The 19120-nt window shown below is 42.9% G+C and overlaps 7 protein-coding genes across 7 annotated transcripts in view; all 7 read left to right on the top strand.

Moving 5' to 3' along the window:
* The window catches only part of LOC134068448 (protocadherin gamma-A11-like), a 119124-nt gene that overhangs the window by 59732 nt on the left and 40272 nt on the right, over nucleotides 1-19120 (top strand). The window lies entirely within an intron of this gene.
* LOC134069384 (protocadherin gamma-A10-like) lies at nucleotides 1565-4608 on the top strand. Its single transcript, XM_062525347.1, has 3 exons — nucleotides 1565-1912; nucleotides 3200-3961; nucleotides 4570-4608. Exons 1-3 carry the CDS (start codon nucleotides 1565-1567, stop codon nucleotides 4606-4608), a joined length of 1149 nt encoding a protein of 382 aa, XP_062381331.1.
* Nucleotides 4823-7234, top strand: LOC134069383 (protocadherin gamma-A11-like). The gene has a single exon (XM_062525346.1). The coding sequence runs from the start codon at nucleotides 4823-4825 to the stop codon at nucleotides 7232-7234; it is 2412 nt and encodes an 803-aa protein (XP_062381330.1).
* LOC134069382 (protocadherin beta-15-like) lies at nucleotides 7694-10364 on the top strand. Its single transcript, XM_062525345.1, has 2 exons — nucleotides 7694-10126; nucleotides 10344-10364. The coding sequence occupies exons 1-2, from the start codon at nucleotides 7694-7696 to the stop codon at nucleotides 10362-10364; spliced, it is 2454 nt and encodes an 817-aa protein (XP_062381329.1).
* On the top strand, nucleotides 10551-13127 carry LOC134069381 (protocadherin gamma-A6-like). The gene is made up of 3 exons (XM_062525344.1): nucleotides 10551-10929; nucleotides 12178-12992; nucleotides 13119-13127. The coding sequence occupies exons 1-3, from the start codon at nucleotides 10551-10553 to the stop codon at nucleotides 13125-13127; spliced, it is 1203 nt and encodes a 400-aa protein (XP_062381328.1).
* On the top strand, nucleotides 13627-16029 carry LOC134069380 (protocadherin beta-16-like). Its single transcript, XM_062525343.1, has 2 exons — nucleotides 13627-13906; nucleotides 15191-16029. The coding sequence occupies exons 1-2, from the start codon at nucleotides 13627-13629 to the stop codon at nucleotides 16027-16029; spliced, it is 1119 nt and encodes a 372-aa protein (XP_062381327.1).
* On the top strand, nucleotides 16626-19007 carry LOC134069379 (protocadherin beta-15-like). The gene is made up of 2 exons (XM_062525342.1): nucleotides 16626-16902; nucleotides 18190-19007. The coding sequence occupies exons 1-2, from the start codon at nucleotides 16626-16628 to the stop codon at nucleotides 19005-19007; spliced, it is 1095 nt and encodes a 364-aa protein (XP_062381326.1).

The following is a 19120-nucleotide window of genomic DNA, read 5'->3' as shown; positions in this document are numbered from 1 at the left end:
CGGGGTTATTCACGCAGTGCACTCTTTCGACTATGAACAGATTAAAGATTTTACATTTCTCATTAAAGCGCAAGACGGAGGCTCTCCTCCACTAAGCAGTAGCGTTAGTGTAAAAATAATCATCCAAGACCAGAATGACAACGCGCCACAGATCCTCTACCCTGTACATTCCAGTGGTTCTCTGGTTGCTGAAATCGTGCCCCGGTCAGCAGATGTGGGCTATCTGGTCACTAAAGTGGTGGCTGTGGATGTGGACTCTGGACAGAATGCCTGGCTCTCGTACAAACTGCAGAAAGCAACAGACAAAGCCCTATTTGAAGTGGGAGCTCAAAATGGAGAAATAAGAACCATACGCCAAGTCATTGATAAAGATGCTGTGAAACAAAAGCTGACTGTTATTGTAGAAGACAATGGCCAACCTTCCCGCTCGGCTACAGTTAATGTTAATGTGGCTTTGGCAGACAGCTTTCCGGACGTGCTGTCGGAATTCAGTGACTTTACGCACGATAAGGAGTATAATGACAATTTGACTTTTTATCTGGTCTTGGCCCTGGCTGTTGTTTCATTTCTCTTCATTGTGTCCATAATAGCCATACTGTCAGTGAAATGCTACAGATGGAGACGTGAGCGGATGTGTTATAAATCCAACGGAAATTTACCGGTTATCCCGTATTACCCGCCTCTTTACGCAGACGTAGGGGGCACGGGTACTCTACAGCACATGCACAATTATGAGGTTTACCGCACGACAGACTCTCGTAAAAGTTGTCTGAAATATGGCAGACCTGGCAGTGAAAGCATCATTAGTCTGGATAACACTGGGACACTGCCACCTGCGCAAAGAGAAAAGCTGATCAATGAAGATTTTGATGATGAGGTGAGCATAACAATTCTGAAATGATCCTATTGTCATTGCGTTGGTTCGGACTGTGGTACATCTGTGCTTTTATCAACCATCATTAATACTGTTAATTCTCGTTTGTGATGACAACAGCTGCAAAATTCATGTTTTCAAACATTCATTTGGTTGTCTGCTCATTAAAGGGAGACATACAGTATTTACTCAGTGAGATGCATGATGAGGTGGTGGAAATCGTTGTTCATTCCGTCCCTGTAAGCTATGAAATGCTTTATTGGTGTATTTAAAAGGTCATGTGTGTTTATTATAGTCTCCTTCACACGTTTTATATACATATTTAGCAAATCCTAATTTCCCTTTGTACTTTAAGGTATACAATTGAGTGAATGTTGTCTGATATATTTTTTGGTATATCGTTCTAGTATGTTTTTGTAGTTCATTACATTGGACTCAGAGTGACGCTGTTGGTCAGGGTGTAGCAGTGAACATAGGGTATCGCAAACACCTCCCCTCATCATTATCCTAGCCAACGCAGAAACGACAGGACGCACTAAGATTCAGACGATCTTTGTTACATTTAGGATTTACCGCGTTTCACTCCGGGATAAACTTTGCCACATTTCTTCTTTCTGCTGCCAACGTTACGACGGAACCCGTTTTGGAATATTTCCCTGTGTGAATTGTGTTGTTTTTCCGCTGAGGAACATGTCGAACAGAACAATAGTATGGCAAGTACCTCTGCTGCTTATATTTGTTCTATACGCTAGCTTGACGCACGGGCAGGTCAGTTATTCCATCCCTGAAGAAATGGCGAAGGGGTCTGTAGTCGGTAACATTGCGCAGGATCTGGGTTTAGATTTGAAAAGACTTAAGTCAGGGAAAGCCCGTATATACACGGGTGATAACACGGAATACATCGAGCTGAATAAAGAGAGGGGAGTACTCTTAATCAAAGACAAAATTGACCGCGAGGCTCTGTGCGGTCAGACAACGCCTTGCGCACTGCATTTCCAGGTCATTCTAGAAAATCCTATGGAATTCTATAGTGTCACAGTCGAGGTCATTGATGTGAATGACAATGCACCGTCTTTCAAAAAGAATCAGATGAAATTCAGGATTATTGAGTCCGCTCTTCCCGGTACAAGGTTTGTGCTCGAGAAAGCTATGGATTCGGACATAGGCACTAATGGTCTACAGAGCTATTCGATAAACCCCAAAGACAATTTTGCATTGAAATTACAAAACGAAGCAAATGGTGGAAAAACAGTCGAAATGGTTCTACAAAAACCATTAGACAGAGAAAGCAAAGAACACATTGTATTGATCTTAACAGCCACGGATGGAGGCGATCCTAAATTATCAGGCACTGCTGAAATACTCATTACCGTGTTAGACGCAAATGACAATGCGCCTGTTTTTACGCAAGCAATTTATAAAACTACAATCACAGAAAATGCTCCAAAGGGTACGGTAGTAGCCACCGTGAGTGCTACTGACGCAGACGTGGGTTCAAACGGCAAAATATCTTACTCACTAACAAACAATGCCGATGATACATTGGAAATGTTTCAGATTAATGAGGCTGATGGTGAACTACGTCTGATTGGAGAGGTTGATTATGAGAAAGCTCAGCATTTAGAAATACACATACAAGCAAGTGACGAGGGAGGTCTCACAGATTCGTCTAAAGTTGTAGTGGATGTAGTGGACACGAATGACAACAAACCAGTCATTAATATTATGTCAAAATCGCCGGTGTTGTCCGAGGACTCCAAACCTGGCACAGTCATAACAATGATTAACATTCAGGACCAAGATTCAGGAGACAATGGAAAGGTCCACTGCTTGATGGATGAGAATGTGCCTTTTACATTGAAATCTACATCCAATAATTTCCTCAGTTTAGTTACTGATGGCGATTTAGATCGAGAACAAAACCCTTCATATAACATTAGCGTGACGTGCTCTGATGAGGGTATGCCGTCGCTATCCAGCAGCGTCTCTCTTTCTTTACAGATATCAGACGTGAATGATAACGCGCCCGTGTTTGAAAAAAGCTCTTATGAAGCTTTTGTTCTAGAAAACAATTCCCCAGGGCTCTCTATATTCACTGTAAAGGCCAAAGACGCGGATTGGAGCCAAAATGCTCGAGTTTCATATATTATGGAGGAATCTATGGTTAATGGCGTACCTGTTTCCTCGTTCGTGTCGGTTAATGCAGAAAGCGGAGTTATTCATGCAGTGCGCTCATTCGACTATGAACAGATTAAATATTTTACGTTTCACATTAAAGCGCAAGATGGAGGCTCCCCTCCACTAACCAGCAGTGTTAGTGTAAAGGTTATAATTCAAGATCAGAACGACAACGCACCACAGATCTTGTATCCTGTACAGACAAGTGGTTCTCTGGTAGCTGAAATCGTGCCTCGTTCAGCAGATGTGGGCTATCTGGTCACCAAAGTGGTGGCAGTAGATGTAGATTCTGGACAGAATGCCTGGCTCTCATACAAACTGCAGAAAGTGACCGATAGAGCGCTGTTTGAAGTTGGGGCTCAGAATGGAGAAATAAGAACTATTCGCCAAATCACTGATAAAGATGCTGTGAAACAAAAGCTCGCTGTTGTAGTGGAGGACAACGGACAGCCCTCTCGCTCTGCTACAGTCAATGTGAATGTGGCTTTAGCGGACAGCTTTCCTGAGGTACTCTCGGAGTTCAGTGATTTTACGCACGACAAGGAATACAACGACAATCTCACTTTTTATCTGGTCTTGGCCCTGGCTGTGGTTTCCTTCCTCTTCATAGTATCCATCATAGCCATACTGTCTGTAAAATGCTACAGATGGAGACGTGAGAGGATGTTTTATAAGTCCAATGGAAATCTCCCTGTCATTCCATACTACCCGCCCCTGTACGCCGACGTAGGGGGTACAGGAACTCTGCAGCACGTTTATAATTACGAGGTGTGCCGAACGACCGACTCCAGAAAGAGTGATCTGAAGTACGGCAGATCATGCAGTCAAAGCATCATTAGTCTGGACAACGGTGTCACTCTCCCACACGCACAGAGAGAAAACCTTATCAGTGATGATTTTGATGATAAGGTGAGCAGAATATTTTTTAGAAAATATATATGAAGTTCTCCGTATGAAAGTATGTGGGTCGGTAATCTGGTTGAATTGACTGTTCATGTATTGCTTTGCTATGAAGCATCTCACTACATGTGTTTCACATTCCATCAGTATGAATCGCTGTCCGTGGTACTGGAACTGTTTTCTCAGTCTGTCTATTTTTGCATTTGCTTTTCTACACATAATGCATCTCACTGCTTGTGTTTTACATCAAGCAGTATAGGCCCTTTGTGTCTCGAAGCCGCTGTCCGTGGTGCTGAAACTGTTATCTCTCAGTTGTCGGTCTACTTCTCTGGTGATATGCATGTGTTCTTTCCAATGGACAGTAGTTGTGGTGTTTCCATTGTACCCCTGCTGTTTCTGGTTAGCCCAATCTCTCACATCCTTCTCATTACTACATTTTAATACACGCCTGACTGACTTTTCAATGTTCATGTACCATTTGCATTCTGCTGTGGCCCACGTTAACCGGGTCCATGATGTCTTACATTATATGGGATGTTTTGGGATAAAGACGCATGTAGTTCAGTGGATTGGACTCAGAGTGCCGCTGTTGGTTAACGTGTTACCGTTTTCCGTAGATATTTCCATCTGGACCTCCCTCTTTATCCCCGATGTAGATCAGACGGGAGAAGCTAAACGTCGAGTGTAACATTTGCGAGAACGAGAAAAGGATACACACATCATTTAGCCACACGCGGAATATAGTGGCTTATTGTGTCATTTAAATTCGATGTTTCACTTCTGTTGATGTGGACATAACCGATCGGATTAATAATTTCTTCTGTGGACGGATCTATCTTCGCTATTTGTTTCCTCACGCACGCAGAGAAAATGCCGGAAAGGACAATAGCACAGCAAGTACCTCTACTGCTTATGTTTCTCCTGTCTGTCGTCTCGATGGCACAAGCGCAGGTCAGCTACTCTATTCCCGAAGAAATGGCGAAAGGCTCTGTAGTCGGGAACATAGCGCAGGATTTAGGTTTAGATTTGAAAAGACTGAAATCGGGTAAAGCACGCATTTATACAACTGACAAAGCTGGTTACATCGAGTTGAATAAAGACAGGGGTCTTCTCATTGTCAAAGAGAGAATTGACAGAGAAGCCTTATGTGGTCAGACAACGCCTTGTGCTTTGCATTTTCAGATTATTCTAGAAAACCCCATGGAATTTTACAGTGTAACCGCCGAGGTCACTGATGTGAATGATAATTCACCATATTTTAAAAAGAACGAAATGAAATTCAAAATCAGCGAGTCTGCTGTACCTGGTGCAAAATTTGTTTTGGAAAGAGCGATGGATTCGGATGTTGGCACTAATGGTCTTCAGACCTATTCGTTGATTCCTACTGACAATTTTGCACTGAAATTGCAAAGCCAGGCTGATGGCGGCAAAACTGTTGAGATGATTCTACAGAAACCTTTAGACAGAGAAAAGAATGAACATATTACATTGATTTTAACAGCCGTGGACGGAGGGGATCCAAAATTAACAGGCACAGCAGAAATACATATCACAGTGTTGGACGTAAATGATAATTCGCCTGTTTTTACGCAGGCGATTTATAAGGCAACAATAACCGAACATGCACAAAAAGGCACATTAGCTACAACAGTTAGCGCGTCTGATGCAGACCAGGGATCTAACGGTAGAATAACATACTCTATTACTAACAGCGTGGATAATATACTTGAATTATTTGAAATAAATGACGCTGATGGTGAATTAAGAGTGCTTGGTAGCATTGATTACGAGGAATCTCATCACTATGAGATACATATACAAGCAAGTGATGAGGGGGGTCTTACAGATTCATCCAAAATTGTAGTTGATGTTATTGACACAAATGACAATAAGCCAGTCATTAACATCATGTCGAAATTGAGCATGATATCTGAGGACTCCAAACCTGGCACAGTCATAACAATGATAAACATTCAGGATCAAGATTCGGAGGAAAATGGCAAAGTCCACTGTTTAATAGATGACCACATTCCGTTTACACTGAAATCAGCATCTAGTAATTTCTTCAGTCTAGTCACTGAAGGCAGTTTAGACCGAGAGCAGAATCCTGCATACAACATCACAGTCGTGTGTGCTGATGAGGGGACCCCCTCTCTCTCGAGCAGCATGACCCTCTCCTTACAGATATCAGATGTGAATGATAACGCGCCTGTGTTTGAGAAGAGCTTATATGAGGCTTTTGTCCTGGAAAATAATTCACCGGGGCTTTCCATATTCACTGTAAAGGCAAAGGATGCGGATTGGAACCAAAATGCTCGAGTGTCTTATATGCTAGAGGAGTCCTCAATTAATGGCGTGTCAGTCACGACTTACGTCTCAGTCAATGCTGAGAGCGGAGTCATACATGCTGTGCGTTCATTTGATTATGAGCAAATCAAACATTTTACTTTCCGCGTTAAAGCACAAGATGGCGGATCCCCTCCACTAAGCAGTAATGCGAGTGTTAAAGTCATTATCCAAGACCAAAATGATAATGCGCCTCAGATTCTATATCCAGTGCAGACTGGGGGCTCTTTAGTAGCTGAGATTGTGCCGCGGTCAGCAGATGTGGGCTATCTGGTCACCAAAGTAGTCGCTGTTGATGTGGACTCTGGACAGAATGCCTGGCTGTCTTATAAACTACAGAAATCAACAGACAGGGCGCTGTTTGAAGTGGGCGCTCAGAATGGAGAAATAAGAATTCTTCGTCCAGTCATTGATAAAGATGCAGTCAAGCAAAAGCTCACTGTTGTAGTGGAGGACAACGGACAGCCCCCTCGCTCTGCAACAGTTAACGTGAACGTGGCTTTGGCGGACAGCTTTCCCGAGGTCTTATCTGAGTTCAACGAAGTGAAACACGACCGGGAGTTTAATGACAATCTGACTTTTTATCTGATTTTGGCACTGGCCGTTGTTTCATTTCTTTTTATAGTCTCTGTCATAGCCATTCTGTCAGTGAAATGCTATAGATGGAGACGTGAACGGATCTTTTACAAATCCAATGGCAACCTGCCGGTCATCCCATATTATCCACCCCTTTACGCAGACGTTGGGGGCACAGATACTTTAAAACATGTCTACAACTATGAGGTGTGCAGGACAACTGACTCCCGAAGGAGTGACTTAAAATATGGCAGACCTTGCAGTCAAAGCATCATTAGTCTGGACACAACCGGAACTCAAACTCTTAAACAGAGGAACTTGCTCTGTGACGATTCAGACGACCAGGTGAGATTCAAGTAGTAACTATATGTTACTGTTGTTGTTTCTATTATTATTGAAAGTATCACCCTAAATGTTCTATTCATATTTTCATCATAGGATGTAAACATGTGGGCACGTTGTGTACTGTCCTGACATGCTTAGACATATAAACTACTGTAGGAATATATCCATCTGTATTATACCAACATACACCACGCATACTTTTCCTCATTGTCCTGCAGTTTTTGCTTAGTGCTCTAAGTGCCGCTGTTGATCAGTGTTTAAACCTATAAAACGTTTGTTCCTCCCACTAGCTTAACATTCATGCACTCCCACACCGAGTGTGTCTTTCTTTTAGCGTGTTTACAGGAAGGCTTTGGTTGCGTTTATCATATAGAGCAACCAATGTAGCCCGAAAAACAGACAGATTTTTACAGTAGATACAAGGGAGCTTTCTTATCGCTGTTCTTTATCAGTCACTCTTTTTCCGTTTACGACATGGCGATTCTTTGTTACGAGGATACAAAGAGAACCATCTCGATGCTGCGGACATGGCAGACTCACATCCTCGTCCTTTTCTTCCTTATCGCGGAGGTTGCGCACGGCCAGGTCCGTTATTCCATCCCCGAGGAAATGGCGAAGGGATCAGTTGTGGGGAATATTGTTCAAGATCTCGGTTTGGATATTAAGAGACTGAAATCTGGCCGGGCTCGGATCTTTACGGAGGACAGTCGTGAGTACATCGGTCTGAATGCGGATAAAGGGACGCTGGTTGTGAAAGAGAGAATAGATAGAGAGGAGCTGTGCGCGCAAGTAACCCCTTGCTCTTTACATTTCCAGATTATTCTGGATAATCCTATGGAACTTCATCGTATAGATGTAGAGATTTTAGACATTAATGATAATTCCCCGGTTTTCACCAAGAAAGAAATGAATTTTCAGATAATTGAATCAGCAGTACCAGGTGCCCGATACTCGCTTGACAGTGCCAAAGATGCGGATGTTGCATTAAATGCGCTACAGTCCTACACTCTGCAGCCAAACGACCATTTCACGTTAAAAACTATTACTCGCCCTGATAATACTAAATATGCTGAGATGGTGCTGAAAACCCCTTTAGACAGAGAGAAAAACGAGGAGCATAAATTGCTGTTAACTGCGTATGATGGAGGCAGTCCTCAAAAGTCTGGAACAATTAGAATCAATGTCATTGTTTTAGATGCAAACGACAACGCACCAGCATTTAGTCAATCACTTTACAGAGTGTCTGTTCCAGAAAATACTGTATCTGGGACAATTGTGTTGAGAATCAGTGCAACTGATTCAGACCAGGGGACAAACGGAGAGGTCATGTATTCTTTATCACAAAGTAGTGACAGCATATCTGACCTTTTTGATATTAATGAGCACACAGGGGATATTGTTGTCAAGGGACTGATAGACTTCGAAAAATCCAAGACGTATGAGTTAAATGTCGAGGCAACAGACAAAGGAGGTTTAACAGATACGAGTAAAGTTCTTATTGAGGTCCTAGATGTAAACGACAACGCCCCTGTAATCAGTATAATATCTTTTTCAAACCCAATACCCGAAGATGCTGCTCCAGAGACCGTTATTGCCATTCTTAATATAAAAGATTTAGATTCTGAGAAAAACGGAAGGGTCAAGTGCAGCATCAATTCGAATTCTCCCTTTAAGATAAAGCCGTCTTCTTCAAATTTTTACAGTTTAGTTACCGACGAGATTTTGGACCGTGAAAAGGAGTCTGAATATAACATAACTGTTACAGCTACCGATGAAGGGTCGCCCTCTTTGTCGACTAATAAAACTATGACACTAAAAATATCTGATGTAAATGACAACGCTCCTCTTTTTCGACAGCAGTTATACACAGCATATATAATGGAAAATAACTCACCAGGTGTGTCCATATTTGCTGTGGAAGCGAGTGATAAAGATTCAGGGAATAATGCAAGAGTGTCTTATTTCCTTGACGAATTTAGTATCAATGGGGTAGCTGCTACAGCATATGTCTCTGTGAATGCAGAGAGTGGCGTCATAATGGCTGCTCGTTCTTTCGATATTGAGCAAATAAAGGAATTCCATATTCGCGTAAAGGCACAGGACGGAGGCTCGCCACCTCTCAGCAGCAACGTGAGCGTAAAAATAATTATTAAGGACCAGAATGACAACTCACCTCAGATTTTATATCCAGTACACAGTAGTGGCTCCCTGGTTGCAGAAATTGTGCCTCGCACAACAGATGTGGGCTACCTTGTCTCGAAAGTAGTCGCTGTGGATGTGGACTCTGGGCAGAATGCCTGGCTCTCATACAAACTACAAAAATCAACTGACCGAGCATTGTTTGAAGTTGGCGCACAGAATGGAGAAATAAGAACTATTCGCCAAGTGACTGATAAAGATGTTGTGAAACAAAAGCTCACTGTTGTAGTGGAGGACAATGGACAGCCCTCGCGTTCTGCTACAGTCAATGTGAATGTGGCTGTGGCGGACAGTTTCCCTGAAGTGCTCTCGGAGTTCACTGATTTTACGCATGACAAGGAATACAATGATAACCTGACTTTTTATTTAGTTTTAGCTCTGGCTGTAGTGTCCTTTCTCTTCATAGTATCCATCATAGCCATACTGTCAGTGAAGTGCTACAGATGGAGACGTGAGAGGATGTTTTATAAATCCAACGGAAATCTACCGGTTATTCCGTACTATCCACCGCTTTACGCAGACGTGGGGGGCACGGGTACTCTCCAGCACGTTTACAATTATGAAGTCTGCAGAACCACTGATTCAAGAAAGAGTGATCTGAAGTATAACAAGCCATGTAGTCAGAGCATCATTAGTCTGGACAGCGCTGGAACACAAACACTGACACATAGGCAAATGGATCAATTGATTCTGGATGATTCTGAAAAGGTGAGCGATGTTTTGGGATATATGTGCAAATAATCAGAATATCACTGTGTAATTCTCAAAATCTACATCTATATGTATACACAAGATATATTTTGTCCAGCATCCTTATATTCCTCTCCACTTGGCATTTTCATTTTCTTTCAGTGATGGCAGTTCGAAAGACAGTTTCTAAAGAGATGTGCACTTCATGTGTGGCCAATGTGCAATGTTTGGTTAGTGCTCTAAGGGCCGCTGTTGATCAGTTTTAGTATAACTGTATGAAAAGCATCATACGTCAGTCCTCTCTGGCTGTGGTCCCTCCCTCATTGCAGCAGCTCTCTGCGCGTAAAAGGACGTGTTAGTCGTCTTCTATATCGCTGCATTGTATATTTCCCCAACAACGTCGGGATAGGTTGTATTCTTTTCTTAATCTACCTGTTTAGTCATGTGGAATCTTACTACTCTCAGCTTCAACGGATGTGTATCAGTATCGAGAGATGGGAAATGGCAGATGCGGATCCTCGTCGCTTTTGTTTGCCTTGTCCTCGGTGCGCACGGCCAGGTCCGCTATTCTGTTCCCGAGGAGATGGCTAAGGGCTCGCTAGTCGGAAATATCGCTCAGGATCTTGGTTTGGATGTAAAAAGGCTGAAATCAGGGAGAGCGCGGATCTTTACCGAGGACAGTCGTGAGTATATCGGTCTGAATGCGGACAAAGGGACATTGGTCATTAAAGAGAAAATAGACAGAGAGGAGTTATGTGGCCAGTTGTCGCCATGCTCTTTGCATTTCCAAATCATTTTGGATAACCCGATGGAGCTGCATCGTATAGATGTAGAGATTCTGGATATTAACGACAATGCCCCTGTGTTCTCCAGAAAAGAAATAGATTTTCAGATAAGTGAATCGTCTCTTCCAGGGACAAGATACGCTTTAGATAGCGCAAACGATCCGGATGTCGAATTGAATACACTGCAAAGCTACACCCTCAATCCATCTGACCATTTCGTCTTGAAAACAATGTCTAATCATGATGGCTCAAAATATGTTGAGATGGTTTTACAAATGCCACTCGACAGAGAGAAACAAGAGGAACACAAACTGGTATTGACAGCATTTGACGGCGGTAATCCGCAGAAGTCTGGCACAGTAAAGATAAATGTTGTAGTTATGGATGCAAACGACAACGCGCCTGTATTCAGCCAGTCAGTGTATAGATCTACATTACCAGAGAATTCTGCCCTTGGCAGCACAGTAGTCAGAGTGACAGCAACCGATCAAGACCAAGGATCAAACGGAGAAGTCACATACATGTTTTCGAGAAGCGCAGGTAGCGCTATTAATCTTTTCAAAGTTGACCCCAATAGTGGTGATATCACAGTCAATGAAAAATTAGATTTTGAAAAATCGAAACAGTTTCAACTGAATTTAGAAGCTGTCGACAAGGGTGGATTAACAGACATGTGTAAAGTCATCATTGAACTCACTGACGTCAATGACAATGCTCCTGTTATAAGTGTAATATCTTTTTCTAGCCCTATCCCTGAAGACTCCACTCCTGAGACTGTTATAGCGATGCTGAACGTAAAAGACGTAGATTCAGGGAAGAATGGACAGGTGAAATGTTCAGTTAATCGAGATCTCCCTTTCAGAATCATATCATCATCTTCCAATTTTTACAGTCTGGTGACAGATCAGGTTTTAAATCGCGAAAATGTGCCAGAATATAACATAACAATTACGGCTACAGACGAAGGCTCACCTCCTTTGTCTACAAATAAGACTATTACATTGAAGATATCTGACGTCAATGATAATGCCCCTTTTTTTCAACAACAATCGTACACAGCATATGTTATGGAAAATAATTCACCAGGTGTGACCATATTTGCCGTCGAAGCCAAAGACAAAGACAAGGGTAACAATGCAAGAGTGTCATACTTTCTTGATGATCTTCCCGTTGATGGAATATCTGCGTCACAGTACATTTCTGTAAATGCAGAGAGTGGAAAGATCATTGCAGCTCGCTCTTTTGATTATGAGCAGATAAAGGAACTCAATGTCCGCGTAAAAGCGCAGGACGGTGGCTCACCACCCCTCAGTAGCAACGTGAGTGTGAAAATAATTATTCAGGACCAGAATGACAATGCGCCGCAGATTCTGTATCCAGTGCAGACGAGTGGCTCTCTTGTTGCTGAGATTGTCCCTCGTTCAGCTGATGTGGGCTATCTGGTCACCAAAGTAGTGGCTGTTGATGTGGACTCTGGACAGAATGCCTGGCTCTCATACAAACTGCAGAGAGCGACAGACAGGGCGCTGTTTGAAGTGGGTGCTCAGAATGGAGAAATAAGGACCATTCGACAAGTGACTGATAAAGATACTGTGAAACAAAAGCTCTCTGTTATAGTGGAGGACAACGGACAGCCCTCTCGCTCTGCTACGGTCAATGTTAATGTCGCTCTAGCGGACAGCTTTCCAGAAATTCTCTCGGAGTTCTCTGACTTTACGCACGACAAAGAATACAACGACAACCTGACTTTTTATTTAGTTTTAGCTCTGGCTGTAGTCTCATTCCTGTTCATCGTGTCCATCATAGCCATATTGTCAGTGAAATGCTACAGATGGAGACGTGAGAGTATGTTTTATAAATCCAACGGGAATCTCCCCGTTATTCCATACTATCCACCGCTTTACGCAGACGTGGGGGGCACGGGTACTTTACAACATGTTTACAATTACGATGCCTACAGAACAACGGACTCAAGAAAAAGTGATCTAAAATATGGTGGGCCTTGTGATCAAAGTATAATCAGTCTGGATACCAATGAAGCGCACACCCTCGCACGTGCGCAAAGGGAGATAACGGAGTTTGATGGTGCTGACAACAAGGTGAGACATGTTATTTAGGGCGCAGCAACTTTATATCCGGTAAAGTGTTTTCTTCATTTAAGATCTATATCTGAGCTATGATTTCTATTTTATTTACTTCATGTTACATTGTTGTGTTGTGTACAGAACTCGTAGATGTTTCTTACCTGTAACATTGATTAGCTTGAATTAACTTTTGGATACACTGCAATGCTGTCACAATGGACGTTATTCACAATCATAGATTGTTATGGCGCATTTAGTAGATGTTTGAAGTCAACTTGTTCATTTCTATTTCCACTGCAGTATTGCAGACGGTCTCTAAGTGCCGCTGTTGGTCAGGTTCATTTAATTTGAAACACCATAGCTGTAGGTCCACCTACACTGTCTGACATCATTTTTTGCAGTAGCCTACACGGTCGCATCTCAAACAGCTCCTAGCAAAACACACATCGCATTGCTGACATATACACTTGGACATATTGTTACTGGATTTTGCGATTTCACGGGTGGATCCAGAGGAATTTCGATATTGGCGTTACAATATTTTGTTCTTCAGTGTGGTTCCATCATGGAAAGCCTTTGTTGCAGCGATGCTTGCAGACTGATCGGAACATGGCAGACGCGGCTTCTCCTGGTTTTCGTCTGCATTGAAATGGTGGTGCGTGGCCAGGTCCGTTATTCTGTTCCCGAGGAGATGGTAAAGGGCTCGCTAGTGGGAAATATCGCTCAGGATCTTGGTTTGGATATTAAAAGACTGAAATCTGGACGGGCTCGCATCTTTACTGAGGACAGTCGTGAGTACATCGGTCTGAATGCGGATAAAGGGACGCTGGTTGTGAAAGAGAGAATAGACAGAGAGGAGCTGTGCGCCCAAATAACCCCCTGCTCTTTACATTTCCAGATTATTCTGGATAATCCTATGGAGCTGCATCGTGTAGATGTAGAAATATTAGATATTAATGACAATGCCCCTAGTTTTATGAGAAAAGAGATTGATTTTCAGATTAGTGAATTGGCTGTTCCAGGCTCAAGGTACTCCCTCGATAGTGCACATGATCCTGATGTCGGTCTGAATACCCTTCAGACATACAATTTACACCCATCTGATCACTTTTCATTGAAGACGGTATCACGTCAAGACGGTTCCAAATATGTTGAGATGATTTTACAAACTGCACTTGACAGAGAGACACAAGAGCAGCATCATTTGATTTTAACTGCTCTAGATGGGGGAAGCCCACAGAAATCTGGCACGGTGAAGATAAATGTTATAGTTTTGGATGCTAACGATAACGCACCAGTATTCAGCGAAAGCGTTTATCGGGTGTCACTGGCAGAGAATGTATCACAAGGGACCGTTATTCTAAAAGTCAGTGCATCTGATAAGGACCAGGGCACGAACAGTGACATTACATACTCATTTTCTAAGAGCTCTGGTAAAGCTTTAGATCTTTTCAGTATTGACTCAAAGGCTGGTGACATTGTCGTGAACGGAGCCTTAGATTACGAAAAAACAAAGCAGTTTGAACTGAATGTCGAAGCCACTGATGGAGGGTTAACAGATACCAGTAAGGTATCGATAGAGATTGCAGATGTAAATGACAATGCGCCTATTATTAATGTAATCTCATTCTCCAATCCGATTCCCGAAGACTCCGCTCCAGAGACTGTAATCGCAATGTTTAATGTTAAAGACGTTGACTCTGGAAAAAATGGGCAGGTGAAATGTTCAATTGATCGAGACTTGCCCTTTCGAATAATATCAACATCCAATAATTTTTATAGTTTGGTCACCGATCAGGTCTTAAATCGCGAAAAGGTGGCCGAATATAATATAACAATTACAGCTACAGATGGTGGCTCACCGTCTTTCTCAACTAATAAGACTATGACACTGAAAATATCAGATGTCAATGACAATGCCCCTGTTTTCCAACAACAGTCATACACAGCATATGTTATGGAAAACAACTCGCCTGGGGTGTCCATATGTACAGTTACAGCCAGCGATAAAGACTCCGGTAACAATGCACGAGTATCTTATTTTCTTGAGGACCTCTCGGTCCGAGGAATTTCACCTGCTGAATATGTGTCTGTAAATGCAGAGAGTGGGCAGATTACTGCTGCTAGATCTTTTGATTATGAGCAAATAAAAGAATTCCACGTATGCGTAAAAGCGCAAGACGGAGGCTCTCCGCCTCTCAGTAGCAATATGACGGTGAAAGTAATCATTCAAGACCAGAATGACAACGCACCACAGATTCTGTATCCAGTGCAGACCAGTGGCTCTCTGGTGGCTGAAATTGTGCCTCGCACAGCAGATGTAGGCTACCTTGTCTCTAAAGTAGTCGCTGTTGATGTGGATTCTGGACAGAATGCCTGGCTCTCATACAAACTTCAGAAAGGAACAGACAGAGCTCTATTTGAAGTTGGCGCACAGAATGGAGAGCTAAGAACTATCAGACAAGTCACTGATAAAGATGCCGTGAAACAGAAGCTCACTGTGATAGTGGAGGACAATGGACAGCCCTCTCGCTCAGCTACAGTCAATGTGAATGTGGCTCTGGCAGACAGCTTTCCTGACGCGCTGTCCGAATTCAGTGACTTTACGCATGACAAGGAATATAATGACAATCTCACTTTTTATTTAGTGCTGGCCCTTGCTGTTGTTTCATTTCTATTCATCGTGTCCATAATAGCCATATTGTCAGTGAAATGTTACAGATGGAGACGTGAGCGACTGTTATATAAGTCCAATGGAAATCTCCCTGTCATTCCGTATTATCCACCACTTTACGCAGACGTTGGGGGCACAGGTACATTGCAACACGTGTACAACTATGAGGTGTGCCGCACCACTGACTCCAGAAAAAGCGATCTGAAATATAGCAGACCTAGCCAGAGCATGATTAGTCTGGACTCAACTGGAACGCTTACGCTGCCGCAACCGCGGAAGGATATTACACTTACTGATGGTACAGACAACCAGGTGAGCTTCATTGAGTCCTATTCCAAGTATAAGTGTCTATTATCACCTGCATTGGCTATACTTTGATTATACTTTAATGTGTATTCTATTATGCAGGAATACAGTGTATATCCGTTTTTTTATTATTATTATTATTACTTAACAATGATTTAGTATTATGTACACTGCACCACACCAATTGTCTGATCTCAGTCCCAATGTAATTTATTCAACAGTTTTATTCTTTCATTTATATTGGTCATCACATGCGCTGTGATTAACGTGACTGAATACATTGACATATGTTCCATTGTTCTGAATTGACATTAGATATTTCTGTTGCAGTATGTGATACAGACTCTAAGGGCCGCTGTTGATCAGTTTGAGTTAATTCTAAAACGCTATAATATAGGTCCACCCTCACAAGGCATCATCATTTTGGCAATGGACGCATATTCACAAAACCTCGCTGACGAGTAGATACAAAACATACTATTTCAAGAGGATAGTCAGAGAATATCTCATCAGTCTGACGGTATTCAGTTGCAACGGAGTCTGGAGAATTTGTTTGCCTTTAGCCTCATTGTGGATACAGTATGGGACGACTTTGCTGCTTCAACGCCGCCGTTAAGGTTTGGAAATGGCAGACGCAGCTTCTCGTCTTCGTTCTTTGTGTCGCAGAGATGGTGCATGGGCAGGTCCGCTATTCTGTTCCCGAGGAAATGGTGAAAGGCTCGCTGGTGGGAAATATTGCGCAGGACCTTGGCTTGGATATCAAGAGACTGAAATCTGGTAGAGCTCGCATCTTTTCTGAGGACAGTCGTGAGTACATCGGTCTGAATGCGGATAAAGGGACGCTGGTTGTGAAAGAGAGAATAGACAGAGAGGAGCTGTGCGCTCAGGTTTCCCCCTGCTCTTTACATTTCCAGATTATTTTGGATAACCCAATGGAGCTGCATCGCGTCGACGTAGAAATAACTGATATTAATGATAATGCCCCTAGTTTCCCCAGGAAGGAGATTCATTTTCAAACAACTGAATTGGCAGTCACCGGTGCGAAATATTCTCTAGATAGCGCACATGATCCTGACGTAGGCTTGAACGCGCTTCAGACATACACGCTTCATCCCTCCGATCATTTTGCACTGAAAACAATATCTCGTCAAGATGGCACTAAATATGTGGAGATGGTCTTAAAAACGCCACTCGACAGAGAAAAACAGGAGGAACACAAACTGGTTTTAACTGCATTTGATGGCGGCAGCCCACAGAAATCAGGCACCGTCAAGATCAGTGTGGTCGTGTTGGACGCTAATGATAACCCACCCATATTTAGTGAAACTGTTTATAGAGTATCGTTGTCGGAAAACGCAGTGAGAGGCACTGTCGTGGTTAAAGTGAGTGCAACTGACATGGACCAAGGAACAAACGGGGAGATAACATATTCTTTCTCTCAGAATACTGGTAAAGCCTTGGACCTCTTTAAAATTGACTCAATTTCTGGTGACATAACCGTCAATGGTGTTTTAGATTTCGAGAAATTTAAACAATATGAGCTTAACGTTGAGGCTATAGATACAGGAGGCTTGACAGACACCAGTAAAGTTTTAATCGAAATGATTGACGTCAACGATAATGCCCCTGTTATAAGTATAATATCTTTCTCTACTCCTATCTCAGAGGACTCCGCTCCGGAGACGGTTATAGCCATGTTTAATGTGAAAGATTTGGATTCTGGAAAGAATGGACAGGTGAAATGTACCATTAGTCCAAATTCACCATTTCGCATTCATTCGCCTTCCCCTAATTTCTACAACTTGGTTACTGATGGTGTTTTAGACCGGGAAATGTTACCTGAATACAACATAACAATCAAAGCTACAGATGAAGGTTCACCCTCATTTTCAACTAACAAAACAGTGACAGTGAAAATATCAGATGTAAATGACAACGCCCCTTATTTTCACCAACAGTCATATGTAGCATATATTATGGAAAATAACTCACCAGGGTTGTCGATATTTTCCATAACAGCCAGTGATAAAGACTCTGGCAACAACGCACGGATATCCTACTTTCTTGATGGCGCGTCCTTGAGTGGAGTATCCTCCTCTGAGTATGTGTCTGTAAATGCAGAGAGTGGAGCTATTATGGCACTTCGTTCTTTTGATTATGAGCAAATAAAAGAATTCCACGTATGCGTCAGAGCGCAGGACGGGGGCTCACCTCCTCTGAGCAGTAATGTGACCGTGAGAATAGTTATCCAGGATCAGAATGACAACGCACCTCAGGTTTTGTATCCAGTACAAAGTAGTGGCTCTCTGGTGGCCGAAATGGTTCCCCGTTCAGCAGATGTGGGGTATCTCGTCACTAAAGTGGTGGCTGTTGATGTGGACTCGGGACAGAATGCTTGGCTGACATACAAACTGCAAAAGACAACAGACAGGGCTTTGTTCGAAGTCGGTGCGCAAAATGGAGAAATAAGGACTGTGCGTCAAGTCACTGACAAAGATGCTGTAAGGCAAAAGCTCACTGTCATTGTGGAGGACAACGGACAGCCACCCCGCTCAGCTACAGTCAATGTTAACGTGGCGGTGGCTGACAACTTCCCTGAAGTGCTCTCCGAATTTGCGGACAGTTCTCATGATAAGGAGTACAACGATAACCTGACTTTTTACTTAGTTTTGGCACTGGCTGTCGTCTCATTTCTCTTCATAGTATCCATCATAGCCATACTGTCAGTGAAGTGCTACAGATGGAGACGTGAGCGGATGTTTTATAAATCCAACGGAAATCTGCCGGTTATTCCCTACTACCCACCTCTTTACGCAGATGTAGGGGGCACAGGGACATTAAAGCAAATCTACAATTACGAGATGTGCGGAACGACTGACTCCCGGAAGAGTGATCTGAAATACATCAGACCCTGTAGTCAGAGCATTCTCAGTCTGGACACTAGTGGCACTCAGACCCTCTCTCGCATGCCTGATAGCATGCGCACAGGTGGAGATGCAGACATACAGGTGAGCCAGGGGCCATGCAAGTTTAAACGCCACTCAAAGTGATGTATTTTCATTCCTTGTATAGTACATCTCTATTACCAAATCGAAGCATACTGTATGTCCAAAGCCTCCATTGACTGCATTCTAGTAACTCTCAGGTTTTTCATGTGTATCTA

The sequence above is a fragment of the Sardina pilchardus genome, chromosome 21, assembly GCF_963854185.1.
Source record: "Sardina pilchardus chromosome 21, fSarPil1.1, whole genome shotgun sequence".
Lineage (NCBI taxonomy): Eukaryota > Metazoa > Chordata > Actinopteri > Clupeiformes > Clupeidae > Sardina > Sardina pilchardus.
The sequence above is the reverse complement of the archived record's forward strand: the minus strand, read 5'-3'. Positions and strand labels throughout refer to the sequence as shown.

Bases quoted from the DNA above. Each gene is read 5' to 3' on its own strand.
- LOC134069384 (XM_062525347.1), top strand. From the start codon at position 1,565: ATGTCGAACAGAACAATAGTATGGCAAGTACCTCTGCTGCTTATATTT. The intron at 1,913-3,199 runs GTCGAGGTCATT...GTTAGTGTAAAG, and splicing joins TGGAATTCTATAGTGTCACA to GTTATAATTCAAGATCAGAA. The intron at 3,962-4,569 runs GTGAGCAGAATA...CGTTTTCCGTAG, and splicing joins GTGATGATTTTGATGATAAG to ATATTTCCATCTGGACCTCC.
- LOC134069379 (XM_062525342.1), top strand. From the start codon at position 16,626: ATGGTGCATGGGCAGGTCCGCTATTCTGTTCCCGAGGAAATGGTGAAA. The intron at 16,903-18,189 runs GCGTCGACGTAG...GCAGTAATGTGA, and splicing joins TAACCCAATGGAGCTGCATC to CCGTGAGAATAGTTATCCAG.
- LOC134069381 (XM_062525344.1), top strand. From the start codon at position 10,551: ATGTGGAATCTTACTACTCTCAGCTTCAACGGATGTGTATCAGTATCG. The intron at 10,930-12,177 runs GTATAGATGTAG...TCCGCGTAAAAG, and splicing joins TAACCCGATGGAGCTGCATC to CGCAGGACGGTGGCTCACCA.
- LOC134069380 (XM_062525343.1), top strand. From the start codon at position 13,627: ATGGTGGTGCGTGGCCAGGTCCGTTATTCTGTTCCCGAGGAGATGGTA. The intron at 13,907-15,190 runs GTGTAGATGTAG...GTAGCAATATGA, and splicing joins TAATCCTATGGAGCTGCATC to CGGTGAAAGTAATCATTCAA.
- LOC134069383 (XM_062525346.1), top strand. From the start codon at position 4,823: ATGCCGGAAAGGACAATAGCACAGCAAGTACCTCTACTGCTTATGTTT.
- LOC134069382 (XM_062525345.1), top strand. From the start codon at position 7,694: ATGGCGATTCTTTGTTACGAGGATACAAAGAGAACCATCTCGATGCTG. The intron at 10,127-10,343 runs GTGAGCGATGTT...ATGTTTGGTTAG, and splicing joins TTCTGGATGATTCTGAAAAG to TGCTCTAAGGGCCGCTGTTG.